The sequence below is a fragment of the Telmatherina bonti genome (genome assembly GCF_933228915.1).
Source record: "Telmatherina bonti genome assembly, chromosome: 11".
NCBI lineage: Eukaryota > Metazoa > Chordata > Actinopteri > Atheriniformes > Telmatherinidae > Telmatherina > Telmatherina bonti.
Window position 1 is genome coordinate 17,858,537 of NC_136629.1, and position 14,637 is coordinate 17,873,173.

The following is a 14,637-nucleotide window of genomic DNA, read 5'->3' on the forward strand; positions in this document are numbered from 1 at the left end:
TTCTGATTAAATGCACGAAATGGGAAACAGAGTGTCAAAATTCATATGAATTAATTCAATCACGACACAAATGAGAAGCACAGGGCGGCACCACACTAAGACCCCGCTCAACCTCGACACGAGACACTGCCAACATGGCAAGCAGAACCCCAGACAAAATGCCACACGTTACCTCTTCGGCGGCCATAGCTCCGGGCTGCTTGTCAGCACAAAGTTTGGGAGGTTGGTGGGGATGGGAGTGGGGGACACACAAGGAGAGACAGAAGGGTTGGGGCAGGAACAAGGACAGGAAAGAGATACAGATACATGGGTTGTGTGGAAATAAACCAAACTGAAAACATCTCTAAGGCAACAGCGAAACCACAGATGGCCACGCCTAAGCTTCAGCAATGGAAGGAGTGATTATTACAGCCTGGCAGCAGCGTACAGTAAACCTGCTGCACCTGCCTCGGCAACAAAGCCATGCAGACGCTGCACAGTGGGGAGGGCAAAAGGTGAGCTTTAGCCATGGAAACGGTGGAGATACTTAGCAGCATAATGCAATGCCACATAGCTGAAAGGTGTAATCTCAGTTTAATGAACCCACAACGACTCGAGTCCCTGCTAATCTTCTGCGAATATTCACAAATGAGGCCATAAAGCCGAGTGCACGTAGGGCCGGAGGTAAAGCAAGTTAGTCATTATCATGGCCCTGGTAAAATATTAAAAAAGGGGCTATTGGGTCAGGAAAGGCAGGTCAGGTGAGAGTGGAAACTTCACACAGGATAAGAAACATGTATGGACATGGCTGGGTACTGAAGGATCTGAGAGGAACATGGAAAAATGAGGAGTGGGGGGAGTTATGATGTCACAGCTGAGGAAATTTAAATGTACAGCCGGGAAAAACAACAATCCCACAGTGGTCGCAAAAGTCCATCGCCCCCATGATCTGTGTTATCTTTTAGGTAGTGCTTATATTCACCTGTGACTTGGCAAGCTGAAAGAAACAGATAACACAGACTCTGAACTCTTATTCTACATTACGCAGTTGATGGCTTACAGGAAACAAGGCTGATTATGTTGACATAAAAAAAAATAAACAAAATGCTCTGGTTAGATTATTAACCTTAAACACCTGTGTCCCACAGTTGTTTATGGTCTTTGGGAGCAGCCACAGTAAAGGTCTTTATTTGCTATGAAAGCGCTTAATCTCTTTGGGAATGAATTTATTTTCATATCTCCACTGGGATTTTTGGACCACGCCACCTCAGCAACACGTTCATGTTCTTTGAGATTGTAAGGCTTTTTTTTTCGCCATCGCTGCATGCAAATAGAAATGGAATAAGCTCTTTTACAAGACACTCTTTTTGCAGTTACATGAAAAACTGGCAAAATAAAACTATTCAAAAGCTGGACATCCCGGCTTTGTAAAACACATTATACCTGTCTGCTTGTGGCTGTAACTAGTGATGGGTCAAAAGCAGGCGACTACTTTTGATGTTTTCCTGGGATGTGTACTGAAAAGTAAATACTACCTTCTTCCTGTATAGCAGACGACAAATCAGTATTATAAATAAAAATGGGCCTTTTTATTTGATCTAAATTTAAGGTGTTTTTTTTAAACAGACTTAGATCTGAAAAGTTTGCTGGCCGTTTTATTAGAATTGAATAAATTTCCTGAAGAAAAGTTTTGATCGTCGTAAAAACTGACAACATGGACACAACAGCAGCAGCATCATTAACCTGATCCTCTGTCATCAATGACTGTGAAAAGTGGTTGTTTTATTCATTTATCTTAATATTTTTCTTTAGATCTAACATATGCTCATTTATGATCTTGTTGTCTGATGCAGATTCACAATCCATTATAAAGTTTGATTTTCACTTTCTCACTTTCATTTAATCATCCACATTGATGACCACTTCTCTCTCGCCCACTGTGAGCTTCTTTTCTTCTGTTTGGGAGTTAGTGGTGGTTTATGGTTGAACCTGTAGGTTTCCTTTCCCCAACTTTTGTTTCTACTTGCTTAAAGTCTTTGAAGCAGCTGAACACAACCTGCAACTTTTGCCACACCTGGCGTTAATCTATTCCTTTCCTTTGCTTTCGCTGACAGCTCTCCTGTTAGGGAGAGGCTCCCACCGCTCATAAAACGTTTTTATGACTACAAACTATAACACACATTAACAGTGACACATGTTTCTGTTTTAGAAAGTAATATTGCAAGCTTATTTCAGATTTGGGCTGACGAAATGAGGATTTGTCATGGATCAATGACTGTATCCTGAGAAATCTAAGAAAGCTCTATTGATGGAAAAGAAGGCGCAACCCGTTTTTAAAAATAGTTTTACTTATAGATGTAGTTAGTTATATCAGATCGCCTTTCCTTTACTGATTTTGTGGTTTTATTTAGTTTTTGATTGGTATGCTGACTTGATCTTATTTTTTTATTATTACCTCAGCCAAGCAGGTTATGTTTGTCCCCTAGTCTACATCTGTCTGTCTCTTAGCAACTTCACACAAAAACTACTGTGCAGATTTTATGTGATTTTTTTCCCTGAGAATTGGTCTTGGTCAAACTTGCATTATATTAAATTTTGGAAGTGATCTGATTGGAATTGTTAACACAAGAATTTTTAAAAGGATTTTTCATATAATGCATGAAAAGGGAAATTGGTGCAAAGAAGGAAATGGCCCATAATCTCAGGGGAAACACAAAAAACAGTCAGCATCATAGTGAGAAACATTAGAAGCATTAAGACTAGGGTAAATAGATAAAAAGCTTTTTTTATTTTCTGGGTTTAAGATGAATCGTTAAACTAAGTGAAGCTCATGTTTGAAGCACAAATCACCTAATGTTGTTCAAAGTTTTTTGTTTGAGGGTTTTTCCGAATCTCTGAAAAGTTCCCACAAACTGCTTCGATGGGAATCCCGCTGGGCCTCAAAATGAAACCACAAAGGTGGCTAAATGCAGTGCAAGACAGTGCAAATGCCAACAAACAGCAGGAGGGAGTAACTGGGCACTAAGCAGACCTTCTTGCACCTCTAAACTCATCAGTCACAAAAGCAGACTTGTCGCCTCCAAAACCAATATGGGCCCTTTGCATTGTCAGGGCTCCATTATGCAACTAGTCCCTCTGGCTTCACTAGCTGAATATATTGTCTATGAGCCTCTTCTCCCTGGCTATGTTTTCATTAAAAAAGATCTGGCTCTCCAACGAAAAAACGAAAAGAAACAGGGTAGTCCTTCTGCTTTGCCCTCTCACCGTCTGGCCTTGGCAAAAACAAAGTCACCTAGCAACCAGGGCAAAATGAAGAGAACGTTGAGCTGGGAAACCATCAGATGCCTCAGAGAGAAAGAGGGAAAGAGAGAGAGTGAGAAAACGACCCAGAAGAGGGAGGAGGGGGTAAGTAAGGGGCTAAGAATAAGTACAAACTTCAAGCTGTGTGGCGTCTGGAGGACAGAAAGTGTTTAAGAGGAAACTGGGTGATTCCTGCGGGCACAATGAGCCTGATGAGTCTTCTACTCTGCTTGACTTAAAAGCTTCAAAGCCAATTCTACTACAGTGTCAAGTGAACAACAACAATAAATCTGTAAGGAGGAATCTTCTTCATTTTAATTGTCAAAAGAAAGAAGAATATAACTCTGATTCTCACAGGGTGATGCTTCAAAGCTGACGGGAAGAAATGGAGGAGAAACACGGAGTAAAAGTCTTTAGTTTGAAACCAAACCGTCCTCATCTGCTGATGATGTTTGAGAGAGACGGCTTCGTCAGAATAATCTCATCTGCCCGGATCTTTGCTTGCTTTCGGGTAATCCCTCAACACAACAGTTTAATATTATTTTGAGATGCGATCTAACCTGAGGATACAGATGATGAAAAGAGTAAAATGAAGTGTAGTTAAGATGTGAATGAAGATGCTTTAGAAAAAAGCGGCTGCCAAATGACTATAGAAGAAAACTGATTCCCTACTCATCAAATGAATGTTTCCAGTCAACTGATGTGTTAACTGTTGCCAGAGTCTGGACGTAAAGATGAAAAGTGAGATAAAATACATGACAGGGCCAAAAACAGGGATATATAAGAGGGGAACAAGTGGTTAATCCCATCCAAAGACAAAATAGGAGAAGGAAAGACTGCCCTATAGCAGCCATGAAGCAGCATAGGGGAAAAATACCTGCCATCTCTGTTGCCCATCTGCCTGCCGATGGAACATTGATACGAAATATAGTCTTACATTTTGGGGTATTTTTAGAAGTGCTATTTGGAGGTCAAGTGTGCTTCCCACAGCACTAAGAGGTCTGTCCAAGGTTTATGATGTCAGGGAATCCAGGCATTGGCAATGGATAGGCAGGTGTGCCCAACGCGGGCTCCAGCAGCAGAGGGACAAGTTTTTAAAATCACAAAATGCCGCCTGTTCACGGTTGTTTTAAGCATGCCAGACAAAAAAAAAAAAAAGCAGCAGTGACATCAGCATATCTGAAGCATTTATGATCAGTTATGATGCAAAACGTGACTTACTATTTAGCGGCATTATATGGTCTGCTCCAGGATGATGGAAGTTGAGTCCCATACGCCCTGTTAGAGACAACAACAATGAAAAAAGAACATTAAAAAAGGCGTGAAAACAACAAAAATTCCTCGTGTTCATGTCAATCCTCCGCTCTGCCGTGTGCAACATGACAAAGCCTATTTTAGCATGATGAATATGAAATGAATACACAAAATGAATCAAAGGTCATACAATGGCACGAAGACAAGAGGTATGAAAAACAAGGCGGAGGCATGCATTCTTTTGATGCTCATGCAGACAAAAGCAAATACAAAAGCGAGGAATCCACCTGATCTGCTATCGTTGCGATGTGAATGCATTATATGAGCTCATCTGTTAACACTGTCAGGAGAAGAAAGTGGTGTGGTAACCACAAGTCTAGTTATCTCTACCTCTGTTGTTCATCTCACACCAGATAAGACAAAAAAAATTAACTCAGCTAATCTGGTTTAACATAAACTACAACACAAATGTCAATGCTCCCCAACCCCCATACATCACATGGATATGATGCAAGTCACTGTGGCGCAAACAAGATGGCGTGTCAACGGTTTCATAATGTGAGCACAAGAGGCAGATAGGGGGGACTGTGAAGAGGGCCCTCTCCATGGATTGCAAACATGAGTGGGAACCAGCAGTTAGGTCTGGGCCTGGGGGGCCACCCTGCAGCTCCACAGATGTGGATTTCCTCACTCAGAAAAGTCTGAATCCAGGCAACAGAGTGTGACGAGTTCAAGCATGCACGACGAACACGTGGATGATCAACACACTACGTGAACTTGTGTCATGTTCTTTTTTTGCTTTGCCGTTTCCAGCTGATTATTACAAAGATGTAAACAATTAGTGACTGACACTGAGGGGTGTTATTTAACATCCAAAAGGGACTCTGCTTGATAGTCAGGCCAGGCTGTCATCCAAGTTCAACAGCCCCAAGGAACAGCAGTGCAGAGAAATGTATTGATAAATGTGTGGGTGGTCTGTTTGTTAATTCTCCATCCAGATCACAAGATTTCAACTCATATCTGTCTCTCAAAAAGAGACAGAACACGTTGTACCTTTTAAAACAGGTACACACATTTGGAAATCAAATGTGTGTCTTTGCTGATTGGAAAGCAAACGTTGCAACAAACAGGAGGCTCGGGCTCGTCTTTCTGTCTACATCCGTCATTATGGGTGACACAGGGGGACAGATTCCTTCCTGAAGCCTTTAAATAACTCTGGGCATGTGCCATCTGGTTCCCCCAGGAGCTGAGTGGCAGGGCCTGAGGGGCCCCTGCGTGGCTGCTGTTGCTGCCACTGCTGTTCTGGTGACATTTCCTCACAGAGAACCTGAGCTATTCTCAGCCTCTCCATGGTGGTCGCATTTGGGGATGGGAAGAAACACATCATCCGCTTCCTTGACTGCCAGTCATACACCAGCTCCCCTTCACCCGCCTGTTTTATTCGTCAAACTGGACATGACATCGCCTTCGACTGCTTTGTTAGCATCGTTAACGGTAAGGTAGGGGTGAATTGGCTTAACGTGACCCGACACAAGTGCCCAAGATGTCCAAGAATTTTATTGACAATCAAAAAACTTTAACTTTGTCTTCTATGGATTAGCACATTAACTACACAAATGTTGTTCTTTAAGTTCTACAGCAGCAATTTTCCACAAAAATGACAACCTGTAATTACCAACTGTATCCCACCTGCAGCTAATCTCAGCTGCTTTGGTTTTGCTCCCTCTGGTCCGCATAATCGCACATAAACCAGAAAACACTTCTTGAGAAAAGCAGTGAGTGTGCCAACAATGTGTGGAAATATTAGCACTAACGGAAAAGAAACACCTTGTGACAACCTTTTTAATGACACAGAAATCCTAAGAATGCAACACAAGCAAGGAAACAAACCATTTCTATTAGACCATTTTGTTATTATGTGTCTTTTAGCACAGCTTAGCACTTTGGTCTACTTCTTACACTTCATAGATGCCAAGTAGGCAAAAACTACCGTTGACCATCAACCCATACTAACATGTACAACTTTATGAAAAATATGCTATATCTACTACAGTACTATGTTATACTACAATCTTGAGTCACCCATATTTTTAAGATATTGCTGGGAAAACAGGTTAAAAGGCAACTTATTGAAATATGTACAAAAATAAACAAAAAACACGGTGAGGGCATATCTGTACTGGGCTGAAGCTCAAGTAAGAGCAAGTGAAGCCAAATATTTCCTTTAAAAGAAAAGTTTCTCAAGGTAGTCTTCGTGAATAGTTCTCCGGGCTTCTTGACGAAGTTTCAAAAGTCCAAGTTGGAGCTTCTGTTCTTTATCCAGATGATCCCACATCACTTCAGTAATGTTGAAGTTCAGGCTCAAAATGTCACTCCATCAGACCTGCTATAACTGATTTTCAGTCCAGTTCTTGTTTTATCTGGAAAATCTTTTTCTTTCCTTAACCTGTCTTCTAGATAGCCACCCTCCATGGAAAACCCTTCAGAAAAATCTCTACCTAACATCCAGGATTCATTCATTATATTAACCGCTTAGTCCAACGAAGGCTCGCGGGGAAGCTGGAGCCTATCCCAGCAGACTTTCAGCGAAAGGCGGGGTACACCCTGGACAGCTCGCCAGTCCATCACAGGGCCAGGTCCGTTTAAGATATAATTCATCTATTTTATGATGTTGTTTTAGACTTGATGATTCTACTTTTTTCCACTTTTACAATTTCTTACATTTAAGAACTGACTGCACACACCACCATGCTGAGTTAGCCTCTTGCTATCAGCGACAAAAATCCTGTTTCCCGTCAGTGACATAGTGTTATATCTGACTACATGAGAAGACGCAACAAAAGAAACAGGAATTTCTGTTAACCCTGGAGCAGTACTTGTCAGAGAGTCATGCTTTCAACAGCATTCACAGTTTGTAAAATCTGGACAAACTACTAATTTAATCAAAAAACAAGCCCAGACTTGTTTTGGTAGCTCACACTGGATAAGCTTGGTCATGCTTACACGAGTCATGAACGTTCCACCATAACAAAACATTGCTCTCAGATAACGTTGTTCATTGGAGGCAAGGTGTGAGCTAACCTTTAACACAGCCAATAAACACATCAGCTTATCTCAGTGCAGTCATTATAGGCTGTTTAAAGTACATGGACATCTCTTTACATGAAATCATCTCAGGTGTTGCTAACTATGATGGCTGAAAAGTTCAAAAGGTCAAAACTGGTGGAACATTTGTCTCACCAAATACTGCCCTTTGACCACATCACACAGCTCATCTGACCTGTCTATGAACCTCAACAAAAAAAGAAGGGAAAAAAAAAGGAAACTAAGCCCACATAGATGTTTCAAAGCAGCCTGATCTAAACTAAACCTCTTTCCCGAACTTAAAGATTCATAGAGTCCTTCACACACAACTTCGCCTCGTGGAGAGATATAAGAGCAACATCTGGGCTCACTTGTTGTTTAGATTTTCAAGGAAAACAGCCATTCCTTACTTTCAGAGAAGCACACAGCTGAGCTGTGCTTTAAATTCATATTTTCCATTTTCCATCAACCAGTGGCCCTTCTGACAAGTGTACCAAGTGTACACTGTCAGTGTTTGCCTTCCCCTCAACAACTTCCCTCAATGTAACTCAGACTGTTCTCTACAGCAGCAAAAAAAAAAACAAAGACACCTACAACAACATTGTAATTTCTCACTAGGTTAAAAAAAAAGTGTTTTTTCATTTCATTTCATTATGCCGTTTGACATCCATTGCTTAAGCAATCCTTAAGACACATTAAGTGCTGTGTCATATGCTTGTCATATGGTTTCCAGGTGGGAGTATAGAGCTCTAACCAGTATAAGATTCACTACCAGGAATAAGTCATGCAGCATTAACACGTACCCAAGAAACACCCAGTCTTTATGCCAACTCAATCAGCAGTGTGTAATCTCATTTAACTCTCCTCAAGACAGCCAGTACCAATTAGAAACTAATGAAATCTTTTTTTAAAATCCAATACTGCACAAGGTAAGCCATTAGCAAAATAAAAAGTAAAATAAAAAAGAATGTATTTGATCTCCTTGAATGCTGCTGTCACACACACACACACACACACACACACACACAAAAACATAATGGCAAATGCAAATTGTAACTGGCGTATGAGAAAAATCATGTGAGTCAGGGCAGCTGAGGCAATATGAGACAGTGTGTTCAGACCCACACAATGGCTCCAAGAGGGCTAAAGGGACTTATTAACACTTCTTGATGTCTCAAGTGTTTAATGAAAAGATATGTGAGATTTAGTGCGTGTGTGTGTGTGTATGTGAGAGAGAGGACTGGCTTCACACTGCAAACAGGCTATCTGTTGAGCTGTCTTGTCTACTGACAATGAGGGGTGACGGCCTCAGATAGGGGTGTGTGAGGTGAGCCTACTTTGCATGGAATGTCACAATCGGTTTGCATGTCAGCAACAATCTGGATGTGTATTTCCTGCATGTGTGTATGAGAGTGATGCATCTGCTAGCAGAGGCCGCACTGGCTGCTGTCAAACTGGTGGTGTTTTTCCAGGCCAAGGGGAGAATCTCTGATTTGTATGTGTGTGTGTGTGTGAAGGGGTGCTTCATTCTATGCACATGATCTCAGCTGACCCAGTTCAGAAACTACATGAGGCTGGTGCTTGTGTGTGTGTGTGTGTGTTCATGTTGCAGCAAAAAGGGACTGTTTGTTCTGCCATCCCCATGGACATGCTCTCAAATAGGAGCTTTTAGAAAGTTTGAAAGATTAGTAGCATTACAGTACCTCTCACACAGAGACAAACAAACACTTCAAAGTTGACTCTTCTCCAAACACTTTCTATGGAAGAGCCAACTGTATTCACATCGGAGAGAAAATACTTTTCCTATTTTAAAAGAAAAAAGAAAACACCGTCTCTCACACATACTTGGACTCATGAAAACACTCAAGGAATAACAGCTATTCCAGGCACAACGAGAAGTATGCAAGAAATGTCTGTGATGGGATGGATGTGGGTGGTAACTGTAACATTGGGAATGTAAAACTAGGACTGCTGGGTTAATTAGTTCTGACTGGCTCAAGTCAGCTGCTAAGTGGGCTTCCTATAGTGGGATGCCAGACTTAAAACAATAGTAAATGGTCAAAGAATAACCTACTTTTGAAAAACCCAATAAATATATAAATAAAAATGTAAAAGCTAAAGTCATCAAGGTCATATTAGTCTACAACGCTAACACAAAGTGTTTCAACAGTGCTTGCAAAATTATAAGGAGAACAAAGTGATTCTATCAGGTTTTGTAGTGATTTAGTTAGGCTTAAAAAATAAGAACAGCATAACTGTAAACTGTGATAAATATTTACGTATGACACATTTCTGACAAAGACTGGCTAAAAACAGAACCAGTTAGCATCCTTATTAAGCTAGTCGTATCACAATATGGCACCAAAATAAAGTCTTCAACCATTTCCAAGATATGTAACCAATGATTCACTAATTAGGATACTCATGAATTTGTTAAAACATGCTTGAATTTCAGTTATATTTGCTTTTTTCTAACCTGTGTTTACAAATACAGTTAGGAGCCAGTCATGTTAACCACATGGTGGCTAGGTAAAACATTCACTATATTTAAATGCATATTTAACAGGTTATAATGTAAAATAATAAATAAACAATGATTTAATAGTTATAAAGTAAATATAATATATACATACACACATTTATATATATATATATATATATATATATATATATATATATATATATATATATATATATATATATATATATATGTTCATGCTACAGTGATATAATATCATAAAAGTAAGACATTTAAGTAGAAGGATGCACCACTGATTTCCTCATCTCAAAAAATTCATTCAACATAAAAGGTAACAACAATGGTAGTTACACCACAACAAAAAATTTGAACGTCTCAATATCTCGTCATGTGCCCTTGAGCATCAATTACAGCTTGACAACGACGTTTCATGCTGTTCACAAGGCAACTTATTGCCTGCTGAGGCATGGCATCCCACTCTTCTTGAAGGGCAGCCCTCAGGTCATTGAGGTTCTGGGTTCAGGGTCTCGAGCCTCTACACGACGGCTCAGCTGATCCCACAGGTTTTCAATGGGATTCTGGTCTGGAGAGAGTGCAGGCCATTCCATTTGAGGTACACCAGTCTCCAACAGCCGTTCCCTGATGATGCGGCCTCGATGAGCAGGAGCATTGTCGTCCATGGAGATGAAATTAGGCCTGTGCTGTTCATGTAGGGGCACAATCACTGGATTAATGATGTTATTCAGGTAGTATGGGCTTGTCACTGTACCATTCACAAAGTGTAGGGCTGTTCTGTACCAAGTGGACACCCCTGCCCACACTGTAACACCGCCACCACCAGAAGCTCGCCTGGTGACAACAGTGGCTGATGCATAGCGCTCTCCCTGACGTCTCCAACATCGTTGCCGGCCATCATTTCTGCTCAGTGTGAATCGACTTTCATCAGAGAACAGCACTGAGGCCCACTGGTTCCTCGTCCAGCGTAAATGCTCCCTGGCCCATGCAAGACGATGATGCCTGTGCCTGGTGGTGTGGTCAGGTACCCGTGCAGGTCGTCCAGCACGCAGACCACGCTGATGTAAACGGTTTCCAATGGTCTGACGTGACACTTGGGTGCCTCTCACCTCTCTTAAACGTGCCTGGAGTTGAGTGGCATTCATCATCCGGTTTCTCAGGGCAGTGTTCACAATGTAGCGGTCATCAGCACGGGATGTGGCCAAAGGACGTCCACTTCTAGGCCTTTCTGTGACTCTTCCAGTCTCTCCATATCTCTGTTGCAACCTGCTGATGACACTCTGTGACACTCCAAGCTCAGTGGCCACTTCTGTCTGAGAACGTCCTGTTTGAAGCATCGCAATGGCAAGGGACTGTTGTTCCATTGTTAGGTGTCGTCTTGGTCTCATGATGTCAAAATGTGAACAGCATGATGAGGACAACTGTTTAAACACCAGCTCTAATTGAACCAGGACATTTATTGGTCAATTCAAGGATCACACACCTGCCGTGATTTTTGCCGTTAAGCTCCTTGTTAGAGAACAGCAACTTGTGCAAAATTTATTGAAACATTTAACAGTTGGACATGTGCATTTAAAAGCTTAGAGAAGATCACATTAAGTTCACCTGTACAGGTTTGAATGCATTTTAGGCTTGTTGTGAAATTTCACCCAAAAGCTGAATATCCCTCATTTTTGTGAATAGTGTATCTATATATATATATATATATATATATATATATATATATATATATATATATATATAAACAAACTTGGGTTGAATTTCTCCATTGCATTTAAACAAAGAAAAGAAATCCAGCTGGAAGCCAGCTTGGTACGAACGAACTACACTTCCATTTACGGTTTCTGCTTTTTGGCATACTTCTGATAAACGACAACGCAGACAGTTAAGAATGTAGACACCAATAAACAAAGCACTCATAGTTTTACTCTAGAAAATGGGTCTTACCTCAGCATTAATCTGCCAAAACAGTGGCAGATTAAGTAGTATATAATGGGTACATGCACAATAATATGTAAAGCTGTGATCTAAAATATGACATCATGAGTTAAAAAACACAGGGCCAACCTCAGACATTGAGTAAGGTAACAGGGTGGAGTTTCTATGTGGTTTGCATAGCAGTTTTCTGCCCAACACAGCCTGCATGACAACAACAGGGTGAAGCATGCAAAGAACGCACACCGCCCTCCCTGGGCTTTCTTATATCTCCTCTGTGTTTGTTGTGCTTTAACAAACACTAGCAAGGGAAGCCCTGCAGGACATTACAACATCTTTCCAGTGAAGCTGATTATGGAGGGTGATGATCATTTGCTGAAACAATGCATGCTCAGCACAAGATTGGAAAAACAGACTTAAGGATTGGGAAAATACAAGCTCTGCTCATTATGCACCCCTCCCACCAATCTTTCTATTGTTAAGATGGCAGAATAGGGTAGAATAAAAAAAATTAAAAAAAACAAAACTACCTACACCAAACCTGAGAAGGCTCCATCTGGGAGACAGCAGTTTTACAATAGCACATGACTAGTGTTGCAACAATATTGTCTTAGAAAGCCTGACAGACATTAGATGTCCTTAAAAGGGTGTGAAGACAGGTTTCTTAAGCTCCAAAAGGTCATTCTTTCTTCTTCTTATTGTCTAAGAGATGAAACTGCATGATCTTTGTCTAAAAAACATCTCACTGTGAAGAAAAACTGTTGCTTCGCAACACTGATTAAATCCTGAAGATACAAATCAGTTTATGTCATAAGTTTCACTGTTATTTTGGTGGCAACCAGTTCAAAAAACTGTTTTTAGCTAAGAAAAGTTAAGGGGTATCAGGATAGGATCGACTGATCAATGAAGACTGACAAAGGAAATGCAGTTTGTAAATAAATAAAAACCATTGTGTCCACACGTCTTCACCCACACACACATCACTTAAGATTTTGCAGGTAAGGTTCATCTTCAAATTTCAAGCACAGCATGGTGATTTAAACTGGATTGGTTAACAGATTGGCAAATAAAACACAAATCAAAGATGATATATGCCCCTGAAGCAATAAAAAAAGAAACCAAAATAACAACCACCTAAATAGGGAAAGCATGAACGTATGAATATTCCTAACCTGCAAAATGATTCCTCCATATAATATCAGCGATAGTCATTGGTGGGCCACCGGCAGGGTGTGGTTTACCTTTGTCGTGGTCAGTCCTTATCATATCCATTAAGGAATTCTCCAAAGAGTGCAAGCTAAAAGCATCAAAGGGCCGATTCCGGTCCTGCAACACAAAAACATCATGGAAAAGTTCAGAAAAGGAGTGAAGACACTGGCTCGTACAAAAAACCAGCAGAGTGAGGGACACACAAGCCACACTTACAGCTTTTCAGCAGAACATCATACATACAACATACAAACTTTATGTAAACAGAAATTGCTACATTTTCTGAAAAACAACGTAAAAAGAAAAAATTTAATCTGTAGATTGTTCATTTTTACCATTTATTTTTTACATCCAAATTTACCAACTGTTTTAACAAAATACAAACAATTCAAAATTTGATTCCAGCAACACATTAAAAAAAAGTTGCAAGAAAAAAATAAAGACGCAACTCTCTTTCTCTACATACATATGTATATATATATATATATATATATATATATATATATATATTAAGAATAATGTATATAATCCAAATATTGATCAAGATCTAGAGATCTAATCTAAGGATTATATATGTAATCTTTTTTCAACAATTTGCTTATAACATAGTAAAGACTAAAACTTGCTTATCTATTTATAACATGGATATAAACTTTTTTTTCATGTAAAGGCAAAACAGGGAGCTGCATATTTTCTTTCACATCTGACATTTCTCCCGACAAGAAACACCTGATATATTTTGTCCGTGTTTACCCACAGTGCCTTGTGCTGAACCCATAATACCCTTTGAGTTGAAGTCTCCTTCCTGGGTTTACACCATTGTAGGCTGACCACAGTTTGTTTCATTGATCTGCATCAGAGTTCGGTTGCGCATTCACACTTCCGCAAACAAACCAGACTTTTTGAGCAAATAAATCCATGGAAGCAGAACTTCCACACATAAGGTTTTAATGCAGAGGGCGCCAGTTGGATGTCATGGTCAGGCATTATTTCTGTTATGGGTATGCCACAGACGAGAAAGGAATGCACATCTGCAATTTTTAGCTGTAAAGTTCCTCATCATTATTGTTGAAAAAATGTGGAAAAAAAAATCAAAATCCTCCATGTAAAAGCCATGCTACATCTAAAAACAGGCTTCATCCCATCACCCCTAACCCTCTGGGGTGGACGCTTATACGATTTAAGATGACGTTGCAGAAAGTTGCAACCTCACAATGTCGATTCCAATTTGTCAACAGTGTAGACTTCCAACTCGATGCCACTTTTTAAAATTGTGTTGATAGACCAAGTGCAATCAGGGTTATGATGAAAAAAAAAATTGCAGCATACTTTTCCCATGTGTACTACCTTCACTTTGATGTAGGAAGAAACAAAAATGGATC

At 40.3% G+C, this 14,637-nt stretch overlaps 1 protein-coding gene across 8 annotated transcripts in view; it reads right to left on the bottom strand.

The window, feature by feature from the left end:
• cpeb3 (cytoplasmic polyadenylation element binding protein 3) overlaps positions 1–14,637 on the bottom strand; it is a gene marked incomplete at its 5' end in the record, with an annotated part of 44,714 nt that overhangs the window by 20,059 nt on the left and 10,018 nt on the right. For 4 of the 8 annotated variants that reach the window (XM_079248390.1, XM_079248391.1, XM_079248389.1 and 1 more), the window contains 3 exons: positions 173–196; positions 4,501–4,557; positions 13,219–13,372. In XM_079248390.1, coding sequence (XP_079104516.1) covers positions 173–196; positions 4,501–4,557; positions 13,219–13,372 — 235 coding nt within the window. The remainder of the gene's footprint in view (positions 1–172; positions 197–4,500; positions 4,558–13,218; positions 13,373–14,637) is intronic. The other 4 variants (XM_079248394.1, XM_079248393.1, XM_079248392.1 and 1 more) reach the window with 3 other exon arrangements.